Source organism: Empidonax traillii, unplaced genomic scaffold (assembly GCF_003031625.1).
Source record: "Empidonax traillii isolate 1590-97213 ecotype Southwest subspecies unplaced genomic scaffold, ASM303162v1 scaffold276:size1176444, whole genome shotgun sequence".
NCBI classification, from domain to species: domain Eukaryota; kingdom Metazoa; phylum Chordata; class Aves; order Passeriformes; family Tyrannidae; genus Empidonax; species Empidonax traillii.
The window spans coordinates 478,951-497,464 of NW_020955469.1; the positions used below are offsets into that span (position 1 = coordinate 478,951).

Sequence of the window (18,514 nt, forward strand, 5' to 3'; positions counted from 1 at the left end):
GGCCGCGGAGGCGCCCCTGGGCGCCGCCATGGCCGTGGCGGAGCGGTGGGGCCGCTGATGGCGCTGCCGGCTCCGGAGTGGCGGGGCTTGCTCGCCCGGCGCTGGGCCGCGCTGGACCCGCCGCTGAGGGAGCGGCTGGCGGCGGCTTCGCTTCACGACGCGGTGCTCCTGGGGTTAGACCTGTTGCGGTGAGCCGCGGGCTGGGCGGGACGCGGTGCGACAGGGAGAGGGAGCTCCCGGAGCGGGAACGGCGCGGGGCAACGAGGGTGACGGCGGGGCTGGAGCATCTCTGATGTGAGGAGAGGCTGAGGGAGCTGAGTTCAGCCTCGAGAAGAGACGGCTGAGAGGGGCCCTCATTAACGTGTATAAATATCTAAATGGAGGGGGAGGGTGTCAGAGGATGGACCAGGCTCTGCTCAGGGGTGCCAGGCAATAGGACAAAGGACGACGGGCAGAAACCGATGTCCAGGAAGTGTTAACTAGGGAAAATTCCACGTTTCTACCTGAAAGGAGGGATCGGTCTCTTCTCCCGGGCAACTAGAGGTAGGAGAAGCAGGTATAGCCTTAAGCTGTGCCAGGGGAAGCTTAGACTGGATATTAGGAAGAATTTCTTCACACGAAGGGTGATTAGACATTGGAATGAGCTGCCCAGGGCGGTGGTGGGGTCACCATCCCTGGAGGTGGCACTTGGTGCCATGGTCTGGTTGACAAGGTGGTCATAGGTTGGACTCAGTGATCTTAAATCTTTTCCAACCTAATTGATTCTGCGATTCTGTGAATATGAGAAAGAACTTCTTTACTGTCCAGTGACCACGTGCTAGAACAGGTTGCCCGGCGAGGGTGTCGAGTCCTCCTCACTGGAGATGCTCCAGAACCTGTGCCAGGTGCTCTGGGATGACCCTGCCTGAGCAGGGAGGTTGGACCAGATGAGCCACTGTGGTCCCTGACCCATCCTGTGATTCTGTGGTGCTGACCCCCGTGTCCCGCAGGACCGAGGAGGAGGAGGCGGCCCTGCTGCGGTTGTGCCAGCGGGTGTGCACAGGCAAGGAGCCAGAGGCTGCGAGCTTCTACCGGGAGCAGGGAAACCGGGAATTCGGCCACTGCCGGTACCAGGTGGCCCTGAGGCTCTACTCAAAGGTGGGTGCGGTGGGGCAGCCCCGAGGCAACTCCTTTCTCTTGGCCAAAGGGCTTCCATGAGGAGATCCCCGGGGAGGGGCTCCTGCAGCCCCTCATGGTTGAAGGGGTCCTGTGAGGGGATCCACAGGGAACGGGTCCCGCAGCCCCTCGCAGACGAAAGGGTCCCATGAGGGGATCCCCAGGGAGGGGGTCCCACAGCCCCTCACGGCCAGGAAGGTCCTGGCAAGGGGCAGTTCCCATGAGGTGATCCCTGGGAAGCAGGTCCTAGAGCCTCTCATGGTCAAAGGGATCCCCAGGGAGGTGGTTCCCACAGCCCCTGCTGGGAGGGACCTTGAGGGATCCCTGAGGCAACAGCAGTTCTCTGGTCCCCACAGGCAGCATCCCATGAGCCCCCTGGCAGCCCCGAGGTGTCCATCTGCTTCGCCAACCGCTCTGCCGCCCTCTTCCACCTGGAGCACTTCGAGGTAAGTGGTGGGAAGCACCAACCCTCCCATGCTCCTGGGTGCCCCCAAGCAAGGCCAAACTCCCACAGGGTGGGCTGAGCCCTCCTGTGCAGCGAGAGGTGTGTAGAAATGTGTCCAGAGAAGGGCAATGGAGCTGGGGAAGGGTCTGGAGGACAAGTCTGATGAGGAGCACCTCGAGGGGGCTCTGGCTGGAGAAAAAAAGGCCCAGGGGAGACCTTCTTGCTCTCTACAACTCCCTGAAAGGAGTCTGTAGCCAGGTGGGGGTCAGTCTGTTTTTCCAAGTAGCAAGTGACAGGAAAAGAAGAAATGGCCTCAAGTTGCTCCAGGAGAGGTTTAGGTTAGATATTTGGAACAATTTCCTCCCAAAAAGGGTTGTCAAGCCCTGGAATAGGCTGTCAAGGGGTGGTGTAACCATCCCTGAAAGTGCTAAAAAAGAGTGTAGAGATTGCTCCTGGGGACATGGGTTAGTAGTGGGCTTGGCAGTGCTGGGTTAATGGTTGGATTCAATGATCTTAGGGTTTTTTTCCAACCTTAACGATTCTGTGATTCTGTAAGAGGGAGGATTGGGACAAGGAAGAGCCCACGCACCATCTGAGGTGTTATAGCACAGTGTTTGCACACAGCGTTCAGGTGGGTGCTCTGCAGACCTCCCAAGAACAGGTATTTTGTTGTTAGAACAAGAGACTGTAGATCAGATGTGCTTCCCAAGCTGTGCTTGAAACATCCATCATCATTTCAACTGTCTGAAGGGTTCCTCCTTTCCTTCTTCTATGTCAGGAACCTCTATTTGGGCCACAGATTGGCTGTGCACAGGGAATTTGCTGATTAACACACAGAATATTTTAATGAGAATATCATAGGTGGAATAAAAGAGCACGAGTCTCAACTGGTTTTCAAGTACATTTAAAAGGCCTTGTCTTTGTTCCTAGGTTTGTTTGGAAGACATTGCCAGGGCTGAAAGCTATGGCTATCCAGACAGGCTGCTGCCCAAGGTCTTGCTGCGGAAAGCTGAGTGTCTGCTGTGCCTGGGGAGGTTACAGGATGCAGGAGACGCCCTCAGCGTGGTGGAGAATAAAATCCATGTGGATGGGCTCGTGACAAGTCCTACACACCAGACACTGCTAAAAAAATTAAGTCAACTGAAGGTTACATTACATGAGAAAGAGAAGCGTCCGGAGCCTGCACGAGAAGCACGTGCTGACATGCAAGGGAAGTCAGAGATCTGGGAAGAGAACGACAGCATTTCAGGTGCGTCTTCATCTTTGAGCTTGAATTACGATACAGAGAGAGGACGTCACTTGGTGGCCTCCCAGGATATCGTGCCAGGACAGAGCCTGCTGAAAGAGGAGGCGTTTGTAAGTGTGCTCTGGCCTGGGGAGAGCCTTCCTCTGCAGGACAGCGAGGCAGCGTGGGACACTCGGGTCACTAATGCAGATCTTTACTGCCACCGTTGTCTGAGGCAGCTCTTGGCCTCGGTGCCTTGTCGGGGGTGCAGTTATGCAAAGTACTGCAGCCAGGACTGTGCAGACGTGGCGTGGGAGCAGTACCACAGGACAGAGTGTTCCCTGGGGGCGCTGCTTCTCACACTGGGGGTCTTCTGCCATGTGGCCTTGAGGGCTGTTCTACTGGCAGGATTTGCAGAGGTTAACAGGCTGGTGGAAGGGTCCCACAGCGGGGACAAGAACCCTCATAACTTCAAAGCAGGGTGCAAATGTCTCAATGAGGCACCAGAGGCAGGAGCTGGAGCCAGAGGTATCCCTGGTTGTAACAACAGCGGTCAGTATCACAGTTCTTACCAAGCTGTGTTCCACCTTTTGCCCCACGCTGAGCAGCACAGCCCTGAACACAAGTTCCTCTGCACGCTGAGTGTAGTAGCCATATGCAAACAGCTGCAAGAGGCTGGCCTACATGCTGCTGTTTTGAATCAGGAATCATCTGAGCAGTGGCCCAAACCAAAGTCATCTGAACAAACCTCGGAAGAATTGTCTCCAAAGCTGAAGATTGTGGCAGAAGCGATGCTGAGACACGTGCTGCAGCTGCAGTGTAATGCACAAGCAATCACTGTCATGCAGGAGTTGGGTAAGATAAAAACTTTTAAGTCCTTCTCTCTTGTCACAGAATCACAGAATTGTTAAGGTTGGAAGGGACCTCTGGGGGTCACCCAGTCCAACCCCCCTGCCAAAGCAGGGTCACCTGGAGCAGGTGGCACTGGAACATGTCCGTGTGGGTTTGGAATGTCTCCAGACAGGGAGACTGCACACCTTCCCTGGGCAGCCTGTTCCAGTGCTCTGCCACCCTCAGTGGAAGAAAGGTCTTCCTCATGTGGGTCTTCTTGTGTTTTAGTTCATGGCCATTGCTCCTTGTCCTGTTACTGGGCAACACTGAAAAGAGCCTGGCACCATCCTCTTGTCACCACCTTTGAGATATTTATATTTATTGTCCCTTCTCAATCTTCTCTGGACTAACCAGGCACAGCTCCCTTAGTCTCTCCTCATAAGAGAGATGCTCCAGACCCCTCAGCATCTTTATGCCCTCTGCTGGACCCTCTCCAGTACCTTCTTGTCTTTGTTGTACTGAGGAGCCCAGAACCGTCCTGTCCTTGCTCATCCGGCTTGTGTGAAGCGAAGAGATTGAATTATCAGCTGTAAAAAGCTCCCACTGCAGATGAAAATGACTTGCTTAAAATTTAATGGCCTGTCCCACGCTGGCCTGTTCTTTGGCGCTCATGCAGAGCGTGTTTCACCATTATTTATTGCAGCAATATACCGGGAACCTTCCTGCTGCTGTCTGCGATTGGTCACGGCGCTCGTTGCCGAAGTTGCGTGGGTTTGTGAGCATCCACTCCCAACCTGCCTGTTCTATCCCTGTGTGCAGGGCCCGGAGATGCTGCTGTTGTAAATAAGAAGCCCGTGCGCCTGGCGACAGCCTTCTTTCCTGTCCTCAGCCTCCTGAACCACTCGTGCTGTCCCAACACCAGCGTGGCCTTTAGTGGGACAGCTGCCACTGTCAGGGCATCGCAGCCAATCCCAAGGGGCCAAGAGATTTTCCACTGCTATGGTAAGCATTAACTCTGAGTTTGTCTCAAGGCACAGACATCATTCCTTGGCATTCTGGTGGCTATTAATGCCATAATACGATAATATTGCTGGAGCCCTTGTTTATGTATCAGCCTTGACCAAAGATATCAACAGAAAATTTTATCACTTGAGCCTGCTGTTGGATTTTCAGCCTCCAGCTATGTGCTCTCTGAAATATATGTGGTCTCAATTATAACAAAGATCCATTTACTCTGATATTAACAACTGTACCTGCTTAGAGATTTCTACCCCTTGCCATTCCTTTGCAGGGCCTCACCAATGTAGAATGAGAGCTGCTGAGAGGCAACAGCTTCTCAGTCAATATTTCTTTGAGTGTCGCTGTCGGGCATGCCTTGATGAGTTGGAGTCTGATGTCAAGAGTGTGGTGTCCACGAGAAACTCGTTCTGCTGTCCCAGATGCCGGGCTCCAATGCAGGTAGTTCTCCCACAGTTATGATTGTGGAACTTACTGGGGTGTGTAAGGTTTGGGTCTCTGGGAAAGTCAAGAGTTAAAGACCTCAGTTTAATCCCTGCTCAGAAGGCAAAAGCCACTGTACAGTCAGGACAGTATCTCACTGTTTCTTATAAAATCAAATAAGCTAATAGCACTTTACAAAAAAGTCACTTTGTTTAATGGGTACAACTGAAAAGCGATTTAGCATCTCTATAACACAATACAGAGCTAATGGAGATGGAAAGTAAGTGCTGAGTTGAACACGAGCAGGAATGATCACAGGGAGGATTTCCACAGGGAGAAGAAGACCTGCTTTGTTGTTCAAACGAAGCCTGTGCAACCTCAGTCAGCAGAGAGAACCTGTCATGCCGTTTACAGGATCTTCAGCAACAGATGAAGAAAGCTTTGGACCTGCTAAGGGACGGGAAGGCTGGTAAGGCTCAGCTTTCTGCTCTGAGGTCAGGAGCTCAGGAGTACATGTCAGGACACAAAGCTGTAGCCATGAGATGGCACTGTTGCTCAGGCCTTTGGGGTCTTATGGCATGGGGCCTGGTGTCCCTGGGGACTTCAGCTTTAAGTTTTTTATACCCCTGATCCGGGTATTACTCTTAAGTCACACATTGTTCCATGGTAAAGTAATTAAATAAAAAGAACGCAGGGTAACACTGGAATTAGGCATTCCCAGGCCTTGCTTTCCTGGGCTGAATTGGGCCTACACTGGGGTAGAATAAGCAGAGTAGAATTCCAATCAAATCCCAATTACCTGTGTAAGATGCAAAGATGAGATCAGATTGATTTTACTTCATGGATCATGGACAGCTGGAGATTGTCCATAGAATGAATTTTATAACCTGTTTTATTATAGATCAGGCTATCAAAATGCTCCAGAAGTGTCAAATGGATGCTGGAAACTTCTTATCTCCAGAGCATTTGCTGATGGGAGAGATGGAGGACCATCTGGCACAGGTCTATGCTACTCTTGGTATGGCATTGTCTTCTCATTATCCCATGTTTCCTGAACTTTGAATTTAACATGAGTAGCCTTTTCTCAGACTGGCCCTTACATTTTTTCCCTAGTTTTGACAGCAGGGCTCTCAGAAAGACCAAAACTGTGTTCCTAGCAGCCAGTGAACAATAACGTGATCTCATGTTCTTCTAGATTGCCTGTCCTGGTTCTGAGGTCAGCAGCCTTCCAAGAATGCTGTGGACATAGTTGATCACATTGTGCATAATGCTGTCACATTCTTTGGGTGGTGATAACTCTAGAAAATATTTATTTGTTTCTCATTTTTTGTTTTGGTCTGGTTTTCCATCAGGGAAGTGGCAGGAAGCAGCCAGACACCTGAAGAAGAGTATTGGGATTGTGGAAATGCATCATGGGCCATCAAGTGTAGAAACAGGTCATGAGCTTTTCAAGCTGGCACAAATACTTTTCAATGGGTAAGTTTGGTTTCATCCTCTGTCCCTTCCCTTCACCACTCCTGTGTGTCTGACACAGTATCATGGCAGGTGGTCCTTGGCACCCTGAGGGTGTCTCACAGGACTCTGGGAAATCTGGCACAGGTACCAAAGTTGGCCATGACACAAGTGCAAGTTCCTTAACCCCACTGGGGTTCCTTTATTCCTCATGGCTCTCTTTGGACCTGTTTTCTCTGCTTCTGCCTGTCTATTTTTCGCTTCTCCCTGGCTCAGTTTATTCCCTGTTCAATCATTTTATTCTGACAACTCATCACCCTTGGTGTATATACCTCAGTTGTATAATGTTGCTGACATCTTCTCAAAGGAGGGAATGAAATCCTCTTGCTTTATTGTCGAGGAAATCCCTGGACTGCTTCTGAAAAGCTTCTCACAACACCTCCCTTTAAGTGAATTAATTTTAGTGGGAGCTGCACTGAGGAAATAGGGGATGACTATACTCAAAAAAATGTTTTCAGTTTTTGTCCATCTCCTTACCTTTTCCTCCCCCTCATGCTCCCTTTACAGCTGAAGTTGCACACGATTTGGCTGGTGCTGAAAGGCAGGGGAGGGTGGGATCTGTACCCATGAACAGGTTTAGGTTTTTTGTTAGAAAGGGCTTAAAGGTTGTGTAAGTCAAGAAGCTGAATTAAGTATTTTGCATAGTCTGTTATTATCTTCCTATTTCAGATTTGCAGTTTCTGAAGCTCTGAGCACGATTCAAAGAGCAGAGGAGATTTTGTCAGTGCACTGTGGTCCTCAGAGTGCTCAGATCCAGGAACTACAAGAGATGAAGACCTGTCTGTCAGAGCTTCCCAGAAGCATCCTTCAGAGGACTTAATTTCCCTGTCAAAGGAAGCTGCAATGTGATCTTTCATCAAAGCTAAGTGTCATGTGGTAAGGTAGTCATGTAGTACAAGCTGGAAAATCGTGTAATAGCAACTTGAATGAAATCAGAAATGCTCTTTAGTGAGGCTGTTGTAAATAAAATGACCAATTCTAACGTGAGAGGTCTGTGTGGTATGGTGGGAATAGAGGCTGTTGTATAATTTCTACGTGTGGGCTGGAAGCAAATGTTTGAGTTGCTTGTGTATGAAGTGTGACTCTCCCCTGTGTGGTACCCTGAGCATTATGAACATACAGTCATCCAGAGCACACTGCCTTCTATTTTTGATACTGTGAAACACTTTTCTTGCCGGTGTCAAATGTAAATCGTTGGGAGGGGTGAGGCAGCAGGCTGGGAAGTGCAAAATTACAATCTGTAAGAGGGGGCACTGCAGAACTTGGAGGGATCCAGCACAGGTCTGTCAGTAATGAGGGATTCAGTATCAAAACTGGTGTGAGGTTGGAAAGCAGGATAGGGAAGAATGCAGTATACACCAGATATTTCTTGCTTTCGGGCCACAGAACTGCATTGTGGCTCACTGGGAAAACGGGGAGCGAAGGCAGAGGATGTAGGCAGACAATCTTTCAAGGGAGAATACTGGGCCTTGCTGAGATTAATAGCAAAAGCTCTTTTATTGCAGCATGAAGGCATAAGATTTGCAAGTTGTGTCTTTGTGCAGCAGAGCAGGGAGTCAGTATCCCTCCCAATACCACCCTTTCCATTTGGGTCCCACCATTGCAGATTATTGTGATGGGATCTAAACACCCCTGGGATCCAGGATCTTGCCAATAAAGAGGAGGGTTCCGGTGGTATCATCTCGCAGTACAAGAAGGAAAGGTCTGTCCACGTGATATTCTATGGGGAAGGTCAGACGAGCAGCATTCACCCCAGGATTTGGTGTGGATCTTTCCCCATCTTCACTAAGCTCCAGCATTGCCTTGTGTTGCACATGAGATAACTTAAGAGGCTTGGCAGAAACCTTGGTGAAATCGGGTGAGGTGAAAAGAGATTGGAGCCCTGGAGGAAAGAAAGAGAATTCCATTAGCTGAGAGCATGGGTGGCGGGTGGGGGAGCAGCACTGCTAATGCTGTGATCCAGGAGGGCACGGAGCTGCTCTGGCACAGCTTACTGGGGGCACAGAGAGGAGCAGCTTACACCTGTTTGTACTCAGCTTCACCCTCTCAATCTCAGAAGCATTGTACGAGCTTGGTGGAGAGATGTGATAAAAAGCTGAGGAGTCCTGGACAAGATGATTTAGTTGCTGGTGAAATCTCTGCACACTGACCTAACTAATAACCCACCGGCTTCATATTCTTCTGAGAGCAGGAAGCAACTTGCCCACTGCTTTGAGCCCTGGCAGTCTGTAAAGGGGGTGTGATGTACATACTTGTCTCCTTTAGTGTGCTGCCAAGTGCCTCTTCATAGTTCAGCTTTAGTTTGGGCAAGCTTAGCTCAGCATGGACTGTCTTCAGCTCCTTGTCTACATCGTGGACAAACTCCGAAGTGAGGCTTTCCTCGATCAGAGTCATATTTTGGGTCACCCTGGTAGGCAGGAAGAACATGGCACTGATTCCCTCTGTCAGTGGCAGCTGGGCAATCTGCAAAGCCAGAGATAAGAGAGAAAGAAGAAAGGGTCACATCAACCGTAAACAGTTTTACCCATCCTGTACCAGGCACAGTCCTGAATCTTGAGTGCCTGGTCAGCCTTTCCAGTTAACATTTGTTCTTCCTCCCTGTTTGCTTTTATCCAACATGATGCTTCCTGACCCCTCTGGCTTTTCCCCAGGCTTTCCATCCACCCATGCTGCACTTTTCCTGCTGTTACATGGCAAGTGCTCTCTCGCCTGTTGAATCCTGCAGCACTGCTGTGGGGGATTCTCAGCTAGAACACCTTTGAGTTTATGCTACAGTGAAAAAGATTGGTTGAAAGAGCTGAGATGGAAAAGTTTTAAGGAGTGTGCCCTGCCCTTCTTGCCCAACTTTAAGTCAAGCAATACAGGCTGGTAGGACCTGGGCATTATTTAAATTATGCAGTGCTTGTCACATAGCCGGTGTAGAAGCAGGATATCCTAAGAATCAACATACTGCCTTTCCAAATAGGGATTGCAAAACTAGCTGATGGGAGGAGCAAGGCTGTCTTCTGGAATGGGTTAACAGGTGGGTGTAGCTGAACCTGCTCCTCAGTAGTTTTAGGAGATCTTATGCAATATTTGCTCTCTGACCTTGCAGTTGAGTTCCGAGTCAAAGCCATATCGCAGTATGGCTTTGGGGTCTGACATCATGGACACCTTCACAGTTCTGTCCTCATCCAGATGGAAATCCTTCAGGGCCGTCTTCTTGGTGTCAAACTTGGTTTTCCACGTCCCTGTTTTTTAAAACATAAAACAGAGGATTTTCTGGAATAATAGTATATGAGGCCAGGCTTATGTCTGTGGCTGAATAATCTTGTGCTTTAATATACAGTATTTGTGCTTTAGCAGTTGAGGCGTAACAGGGATAGAAATAGACTGATTGGAGCTACTGATTTACTGCCATCTTCGGCCCCTCCTTTTAATCTGAGAATTGGCTAAATGGCAAATAAATAATCAAGCCAGTGTATGGGTGGAGTAGCTATTGGGAAGTTGATGTCTCCTTATGTAATTACAAAACTATTTTAAAGGGTAACAATTGTGTCAATGCATATGAAGTGCATCTCTCCCCACCCTTTATTTTGCTCCTCGTCTCTAAGCAATGATTCTCCAGGACACTGGCTTACAGCATGTTTTAGAACAGCTCTCTAGTATCTCCTTCCATTCCCTCTACAGTGGTAAAAAGGCTCAGGACACTCTGAGCTGTGCTTTCCCTAAGTGGTGATATTCTGGAGTTCTGTGAGCTTAAACTTTCCTCTCTGGTCTCTTACTGCGAACAGATCAAGACTCAGCTTCCTAAGAGTAATAATTCCTCCCTCAGGATTGTTTTTGTTCAGGTAGTGTGTGTTTTTTCTTCTTTACTAAACATTCTCAAACACTTTCTTCTCACACTCTGTGTCTCTGGCAGTCTGTTTGCTTTATTGGAACTGAGAGCATTCCTCTTCTCACACACGCTTAATGGACTCTCTCTGTATCCAAGTACACAACATTCTTACCCTTGAAGTAAGCAGCCCCAGCAAGGAGAATGCTGACATCTGAGGGCATGTCCTTCATGAACCTCATAATCCTTCCCTTTGTCTGCTGCCGGACCCAGTTGTTGATTTCTTGCAGGTCTAACTGGGTATTGCCACTTAGCGCCCTCGGACGCATCTTGTAGGACTTCTCTAGTTGGCTGTAAAATCCAGGCTTTGCCCTGAGTCCTGGGGAACAAAAACATGGATATTGCAGCTAGCTCCCTTACCAAAACAATCTCAAGACAGCAGACTGCAATCCAAAACCCAGCAGCAGGTCTCTCAAAACATATCTGTGGCTGTGTATATACAGAAACCTGCTTTGAAGAAGAATGACTGAAGGCCCATCGAGGAAACCGATCCAAATCCTACAGCCACCCGTGCTGGAGTGGGGGATAACTCTCTTCTGAAAAGTGAAAAAAGGAGATAAGAACCGAAGGCTTGGACACAGCTATTCCAACATCAGCCTTTCTTCTTTCTCCAGCCTGCTTTATGGGTACAGCTTACTCAACCTATTGGATTCTTGGAACCAGCAGGTTCCAAAAGATAGCTCTTAGCTTTCTCAGCAGATGTTTATTGCATGCCAAGAGCAGACATTTAAAATAGCTCTGCAAGGAATTAAACAAAGGAATATGGCTGAAAGTTATCACAAATAGAAAATGTGATCTGTGGTTCCTGGAAGCCAGCAACACCTGCCAGACAGCCTGGAGTGAAGGCAAAATTCTCAGCAAGTTTCTTTTTAGGACTTTTGCCTGTTAACTCCATCATCATTGTCTTTGTGTGCCTGTCTGGTCTTTTATTTAAGTGCACACAAACTCTCCAGGCTTTTTCTGAAGCAGCAAGAGCATTCCATGCGCTGTCTGCATCCTGGCTCAGCAGGTTGTCAGAGCCAAAGTTGTTAGTGCTGTGCATGTGTGTTTGTGTGTGTATACACACAGCTAAATAACTACCTGTGGCTAGTTATTTAGGTAAAATGTAAGAGAAAAGAAGAAGGACTTTTACTTTTCTCCAAGATGATGCGGGAGGCACTTTTCATGCTCTTCTCTGGTCCAGTCACGCTGCTTAGGAGGTCCTTGTAAGTGTCGTGGACCTCGGCTTTGTTCAGCAGATCGTAGAAGAGAGCACGAGAAATCACATTTTCGGTTCGTTCCCCGGCACCTGCCAAGAGCAGCACCAACGGTGAGGGGTGGCCTGTCAAACCAAATGTCATGTGAGGAAAGTGGGCAAGGACTCACCGAGTGAGAGACCAGAAAGTGCAGTAGCCAGGCTGAAGGGAGACAGCAGCACGTTGGCAGTGGCTGTGCGGCTGGACTGCTGGCGGTACAGGTCGTAGCCGAAGTTGGAGACTGCAGCTGCCAGCTTGTTTACAGGGGTCTTGTAGAATGGATCTTCCTCCTCCTCGCCAGCGTTGGCTCCATCAGCGGTGGCAGAGTTCTGGCAGGCACAGGGAGCGCTTTGGTTAGACTCGCAGTTTGCAAAGGGCAGGTGCAGTTGTGATAAACATGTCAAAGGCAAACAGTCTACAGATGCTCTCCTGTGATGTGTAGAAATACTGGCTTAATGTTGGAGGTGAGTGTGGGAACAGTTGCTTGAAGGTGTCCCAGTAAAGCCAAAGGCACCACTGAATTTGGAATCCACTATTTCTGCCTCATGGTCATCCCCTGATGTAACTACTGTGGTTTTATCTGGGTAAAGCAGGAGTTAGTCTCATTATGCTGCTAAATAAAATCCTAGTAACTTGGGAGGGTAGTGCTTAATCCTTGCATAAGATTCTCTAAAATTAAATTACCTGCTCCAAGCATCTCTCCCTCATTCTTTGCCTGTTATCTCCTACTCACCTGCTCAGTAGCTGAATTCTGGGTCCTGCTTGGGACAGTTAAGAGACCCAGGAAAAGGAGAACCACTGGAATCTGCATGCCTGAACCTACAGGGCAAGAACATGGCAGAGAGAGTTTGAGCAACCGAGCAAATACACCTCCACCAGTAGTATTCACTGTACCTGGTTGTGACGGGAACTGCAGTGCCACATGCTGCTGCTTGTCCTTCCAGTTGTGAAACACACACCTGATCTTAGCCAAGTTTTATTCTCTAGTTGGAAGTACCCAGCCAGCCTGGCCCCAGTGACTTTAAAATTGGGCAAACGCACAGTGTGGGTGTGCCTGAGCACAAAAGCAGATGTGTGTGGCCCAAACCACACTGATGTTGGCAGTTACTGAGTGCCAGGGTCCAGAAAAGCACCAAATCGTTTCTTCTGAGTTTGAGGCTTAAAAGAATCCAAGTCTCCATTTATAAAAGGTACCAAATCCATATTGTTTAACAGAGCAGAAGGCAGCATTGACTGGTTACTGCTCTGCTACACAAGTTACCTGCCTCAGTTAGTATTTTGCCGTGTTTCTTGCGTCTGCATGTACCTGAAAGGCTGCACAGCCTGTGTGCATCCTTTCCTTCTTATTTGCAATTTGATCAAGTAAAATAGAAGAGTGTTCTTAAAAGACAATAAGGAGAGGGGGAGTAAATACCTAATGCTGCGCCAGATCTAGAGAAGAAGTGAAAGACAGACCTTGGCTTATTCAATCTTTTTAACAGAGGTGGGAGAAAAGTACCAAGCTCCCCAAAGCAGTTCCTTCTGTGGAATCCACTTTTCATCACTCCAGTAGTGGTGTTTGTGGCCCTTCCAGACAGATCTGTCTGGTCCAAAGGGCACCGAGTAACCCAGGCTTTTGCTGTGGGTGAACCAGAGCTGCTGCAGTGTCATGCCCCCGAGAATAGATGCCACCGAGGCTGGTCTGAAGCAATGTTTAGATAGATTCCCAGAAATTAAAGGAAGAGGGTTGTATTTAACTAACCCTTGTCATCCAGGCATCTAGAGAAATCAGAGAAAGAACATGTGTTTCAGATTAACTCCAGCTGTAAAGAAAACACGCCTGCTGCTAGAAATACACGTGGCTACAAACAGCCCCAGTTCGGGACCCAGAGTGCAGGCAGAGTGAAAGGCAGTTTGCTGTTTCCCTTTCCTGCCTTTTCTTCTGGAGGCAGCTCTCCCATGGAGAAAAAGGCACCACAGTGGAGGTTTTAAGTTTTCATCTGCGTTCAGTCAGTGCAACACAGAAGTGGTACCCTCTTTTCCCCGTGCACTTGCATCCTGCGACCTGCTGCTATCCCAGCTGCTGAGTAGATGAGGTTTCTGGTGCAGAAGATGTGGATCAAGAGGAATTTATTATCTGCAACAGACCAGTGCATTTGGTGGTATGACAGTGGATGTAATGTTGGGATTGCTCCTATCACTGCAGAGATTTACAGTGAACAGGCACCATGCTGGAAGAGAGATGACAGAAGCCCTGCATGAGTCTCAGTTAAACAGGCCTTAGCGAGGGTTCTGTGAGGATGCCTGCACCAAGCTGCACTCTTCCATGCTGAGAGGAAGAGATTTGGCCCAGTCTAGTCTAGAGATGAAGGTTTTCCATGGAGCATAATTTCTCTGCATTTCTCTGAAGAAAAAAAAAAACCTCAACACAACCTCTGCTTCCAACTACACTGAGCTCCTGGGAGCATGAGAGCGGAGATTGGTTTTGCAGATTGTATTGTTTTTGCCAGTAGTGTCACCAGCTTCATATTTCTCCAACTTTGCCAAAAAGCAATTTCCATTTTAAAAAAGACAAAGCCTTTTGCGTTTGAGTTGGCCTGAACATCTGGATTCTATTTGTATTTCTCTTAGCACACAGCCAGCAACGCAGAGAAAAGAATTTGGTTGGAGAGAGGTGGGATGTTTCAGGCACGATATTAAAATCTGTGGCTGTCTTTAAAGAGAAGAGAGGGAGCAGCCGCATGTGATGTTACAGTCAGGAAGGTACAGGAAGAAAGCTTTGAGAAACGAGCTGAGAAGGTACTTTGTGTCTGGGAGTTGTTGGTTTGTGAAGGCCTGCAGGTGCGAAGGAAATACTTCACTTTCCACCTACAGTGGTACAAGTCTCACATCGTTTATAAACGCTTCTGACTTTAGAGGTGCTGTGAAACATGAGCCATGAGTTCAGACTGCTCACTCTGCTCGTTCCACCCCACAGCACTCCTGAAGCATCCTGCAGCTATCGGCTCTAGAGGATTTGACTGTCACCAAACTTGTAACCATCACAGAGAAAAAGCTGCAAGGCAGATGCGTGAGAGGCAGAAAACCACCCGTTCCCAAGCGCAGTTCAGCCCCGGAGGCAAAGCTGGTGCTGGTGGCTCCCAGTCCTTGGTGAGGTCTCTTGGTGGGAATCACACTTTTTAACACCTGCACAAGAACCCTTCTTCCCATTTCCCAGGTGCTCTGAGAGCTCCCCAGCCTCAGCCCCTGCCCTGTGCTCCCCTCACCGCTGGCAGTGGGCACAGCTGAGCTGCCCTGAGCTGTCCCTTACCTCGGGCTCTCCTCTCTGCCGCTGCTGTCAGGGGCTCCCAGCGGGTGCGAGTCGAGGACAGTGTGGGTTTGGTGCAGCCACATCTGCTTTTTGCTGCTCCCCCCAGCCCAGCCTTCGGCAGGCTTCAGGTTACAGCTTCCCAGGGCTCTCTTAAAGTGCTCTGCTCCCATTTTCCGCTGCTGCCACCCTCCCCCTGAATTGCACTAATTTTTTAACCTTTTTTTTCCAAAACAAATGTGCTCCCTGTGCTCAGGGCAGTGTAGTGGGTAAAGCAAAGGTTGGAGAGGCGAACGCTCCTTGCCCTGTTTCAGCAAGGTTTTTATCCCAGCAGTTTTGCCACATGTCACATCAGGGAATTTCTTCTGTCTCAGAGGTATGGTTAATGCAGAAGTGTTTAATGGATTTATGGATTTATGTCCAAGCTCTAATGGAGAGACTTGCAAAGTGGAAGCAGGATTCTGTTGTTTAAGGCAGTTAAGGGGAAGATGCTCTAAACTGCTTGTATCCAGTGATAGTTACTAGTTAACAAGGAATCATTAACATAATTGGCTTAAAGGTTTTGGCCGAAAAGAAAGAGGCTAAAAAGCGAAGGACTTGTTAAAAAAAGATGAATTAAGAGAGTCTTGTAGGAGCTTACAGAATGACAAATGATCTGGAGAAAGAAAAGGGGCAGAGGGGTTTCATTATTATTTGCAACAGAAGACTCAAGGGGAGCACTCATCAGTGCACATTTAAATCAAGAGAATGTATTTTTAATAAGTATTAAATTGTAAAACTCATTATTATTAGGTTCTGCAGAACATGAAAGATAAACAGACTTGAGGGTAAAAAAACCAACCCAAACCGAATTAGTGGAAGACAAGGTCCCCTGAAGGCTGACAATGGTCAGATGTAACATCAGACTCAGCAGCTGGGCAGTACAACCAGAGAACAGTTGGTTTTCCTTGTCCTTAGTCATTCTTGGCTTTCTTCTCCCCAGTCATTTGTTACTGGCTACTGGGAGAGCCAGGATACTGGGCTAACTGGACACGTAGCTAACCTGATCCAGCTGTTTGTCTACTTGGAAATGCTGGAAGTAAATTGTAGGCAGTACTGTCAGTGCCCCCAGTCTTGAACCAGGATATCTCTTTGTGCTGCCAGGCTCGCTGCTGGCAGGTAATGAGGAGTTCCTCATGTGTGCTGCACTCAGCAAAGGGGAAAGGATGGGTTTAGAGGTGCATTAGCTGCTGGTTTGGCAAGCTGGAAAAGCAAACCAGGTCGTCTGCCCTTTGATTAGTCAGTGCTTCAAAGGTGACCCTTTCTAGCAAGAAGAGTAACAGCTCTGCTTTCAGCTGCTTCTCAGCTTGCTCTGTAAGAAATCATCTGCAGAGAGATGTTTGTACTTGTTAGTGTTCCATCCTCGGCCCAGGAATTGGGGTGTTGGCTGTGGAGATATTTTCTGGTGGTTTTCATCTCTTTTCGAAACCTTATTTGCGGTATTAAAATGCCCTTTATTGGAAAGACCACTATAGAAGTTTTTATGTCTCGTCTCTATCTTCAAATGAAAACCCATCTGTTTAAATACAGGTTTCATTTTGAACCATTTAAATCAGAGTGGTAGTTGCACAGAATGTTATTACAGACCAGCTTTATTCCTGTAGGTGAAGGGTATCCCTGAAATGGTGCATTAAACTCATCTAACAAAATCAGTTTTGTTAAATCAATACAAACATTTTACTGTTGTTCTGGTTTGGGTTCAATATGCTGTCTGAACATTGCTCACCTCAGCTGTGGAAGTACTGATGATATGAATTTGCTCTAGTAAGGAAAAAATACATCTAATATTAAAGATATTGAGACTTATTTGATATTCTGAGCCAGCGGTGCAGATGGATAGAGCAGATGCCCTGTGCTAGTCATGTCTTTTCAGAGTACAGCTCAGTCAAAATGAAAGCTTTAGCAATGCAAAGTGGAAATTCCTGAGCAGAGACATTAATATTACTTTGCATTTTACAAACTGCCTCTTCTGGAAAGCCGGTGGAGTGAAAAAGAGTCTTATGGTTGGTGTAACTGATAATTTGTTGAGCGAAGCACAGTCGTGGAGGGCTGCTGTACTGTCAAATAAGATGAAATTAATAGTTTGACAAGAATAGCTTGGAGGAGGAGTGATGGCAGCAAGACAGAAAATAGGAAATAAGAACCAAGCTGTTCAGGAAACTGAGAACAAGGGAAAAAACTTTATAGAAGGGGGAGCTGGAGGGCAGAGGCGTCAAAAGGAAGACTTGAGTTTCAAATTATGCAGAGGTTGCAGTTGCAACAGGGTGGTGCATTCAGGGAGGTTACAGTAGCCAAAGCAAGACTTACCTAGGGCATGGAATGGTATTTCTGAATGTTAGGAATGAATCTGTATAAATAAATAAGCTAAAATGTTCCCTGTGGGCTAGAGCTGTACCCTCGTACTAGGGCTGAATTCTTGTGGGTTTACTTGTTAAAACTGCCTGGCCCTGTAATTACAGCCTCTTTTTGAAGGGCATGTGTCATTACACTGGTTAGAGGGGTAGGCATTATCTTCAGCCGTTCTTCCCCTTTTAGACTGGGAGAAATGCATAATTGCAGGTTGGAGCCAGGACTTTTTATTCCCCAAAGTCTCCTGTATCCCCAAAATTCGTGGTTAGTGAGTCAGTCCTTCTCTTATGCCAGCAGATGGTGCAGACTATTCAGGGACGGAGGCTCCCAGAAGCATTCTGCTCCTTCCTTTGAGGGAAGGCAGACTTCCCGAGCAAGGAAAACACTGCCAGAAGGGTGGCCCTTGGGCTCTGTAACTGCTGTTTCACAAAAACAGAGCACCATCCTTTTTACCCAAAGTCTGGGGGGGGTTTGGAACCAGAATCTACTATGGACAGGAGTTGTTTTGAACAGAAATAGCTGCAGCATGGCAGGCTGTGCTGAGTTAGGCCAATATTTTTAAGTGGTAGGATGGCTCGGTTGGGTGGAGGGTTCCCAAGATTCTTTCACAGAATCACAGAATGGTTTGGGTTGGAAGGGACCTTAAAAATCATCTCGCTCCAAAAAATCATCTCCTGCCATGGACAGGGACATCTTCCACTATCCCAACTCGCTCCAAGCATCGTCCAGGCTGTCCTTGGACACTTCCAGGGATGGGGCAGCCCCAGCTTCTCTGGGCAGCCTGTGCCAGGGCCTTATGAGCTTTCATGATAGTTCACCGCTGCCTTGGAACAAGGACTCATTTCAGGGTTTGCGATGGGCTGTTCCCGTCTCAGACAAAGGTGAAGGTGTAACAGGATGTTGTCTTCTGCCAAAACAGGGCTAAAGCATTCAGCTTTTGGACGTTCAGGACATTCAGCTACAGGTGTCAAAATCTGCTGTCCTTTCCCTGGAAGCTCTCCCAGCCATCTACAGCACTGTGCTGTGGAGTCAGGAGTATCCCAATAAAGGGCAACTCGCAGTAACAGATGCCAGGTCAGCACCTTTGACTCTCTGAGCAGATCCCAGCAATTGTCAGGTTTTG

The 18,514-nt window shown here is 48.1% G+C and overlaps 2 protein-coding genes across 6 annotated transcripts; one reads left to right on the forward strand and one right to left on the reverse strand.

Moving 5' to 3' along the window:
- The first annotated feature begins 57 nt into the window (after nucleotides 1-57).
- On the forward strand, nucleotides 58-7,595 carry SMYD4 (SET and MYND domain containing 4). The gene is made up of 10 exons (XM_027890000.1): nucleotides 58-188; nucleotides 990-1,137; nucleotides 1,512-1,601; nucleotides 2,531-3,680; nucleotides 4,476-4,658; nucleotides 4,948-5,114; nucleotides 5,430-5,565; nucleotides 5,998-6,114; nucleotides 6,449-6,572; nucleotides 7,278-7,595. The coding sequence occupies exons 1-10, from the start codon at nucleotides 58-60 to the stop codon at nucleotides 7,426-7,428; spliced, it is 2,397 nt and encodes a 798-aa protein (XP_027745801.1). The 3' UTR covers nucleotides 7,429-7,595.
- Nucleotides 7,596-8,081: 486 nt separating this feature from the next.
- SERPINF1 (serpin family F member 1) lies at nucleotides 8,082-15,114 on the reverse strand. Of its 5 annotated transcripts, XM_027889995.1 has the most exons (9): nucleotides 15,007-15,108; nucleotides 13,459-13,475; nucleotides 12,451-12,536; nucleotides 11,848-12,046; nucleotides 11,615-11,770; nucleotides 10,598-10,801; nucleotides 9,696-9,838; nucleotides 8,861-9,071; nucleotides 8,082-8,490 (listed from the first exon to the last, which is right to left on the reverse strand). In XM_027889995.1, the coding sequence occupies exons 1-9, from the start codon at nucleotides 15,087-15,089 to the stop codon at nucleotides 8,231-8,233; spliced, it is 1,359 nt and encodes a 452-aa protein (XP_027745796.1). In that variant the 5' UTR covers nucleotides 15,090-15,108; the 3' UTR covers nucleotides 8,082-8,230. The 5 variants fall into 5 exon arrangements, with proteins under 5 accessions (XP_027745796.1, XP_027745797.1, XP_027745799.1 ...); XM_027889996.1 differs by lacking the exon at nucleotides 13,459-13,475 and having other exon boundaries at nucleotides 8,083-8,490; nucleotides 15,007-15,114; XM_027889998.1 differs by lacking the exons at nucleotides 13,459-13,475; nucleotides 15,007-15,108 and adding an exon at nucleotides 13,173-13,197 and having other exon boundaries at nucleotides 8,083-8,490.
- Between the last annotated feature and the right edge of the window lie 3,400 nt (nucleotides 15,115-18,514).

Coding starts and splice junctions, on each gene's coding strand:
- SERPINF1 (XM_027889995.1), bottom strand. CDS start 15,089: ATGTGGCTGCACCAAACCCACACTGTCCTCGACTCGCACCCGCTGGGA. Junction 10,802..11,614: donor CCGCATCATCTTGGAGAAAA/GTAAAAGTCCTT, acceptor TTTGTTCCCCAG/GACTCAGGGCAAAGCCTGGA. Junction 9,839..10,597: donor TGGGGCTGCTTACTTCAAGG/GTAAGAATGTTG, acceptor TTTAAAAAACAG/GGACGTGGAAAACCAAGTTT.
- SMYD4 (XM_027890000.1), top strand. CDS start 58: ATGGCGCTGCCGGCTCCGGAGTGGCGGGGCTTGCTCGCCCGGCGCTGG. Junction 4,659..4,947: donor AGAGATTTTCCACTGCTATG/GTAAGCATTAAC, acceptor ATTCCTTTGCAG/GGCCTCACCAATGTAGAATG. Junction 5,115..5,429: donor GATGCCGGGCTCCAATGCAG/GTAGTTCTCCCA, acceptor GGATTTCCACAG/GGAGAAGAAGACCTGCTTTG.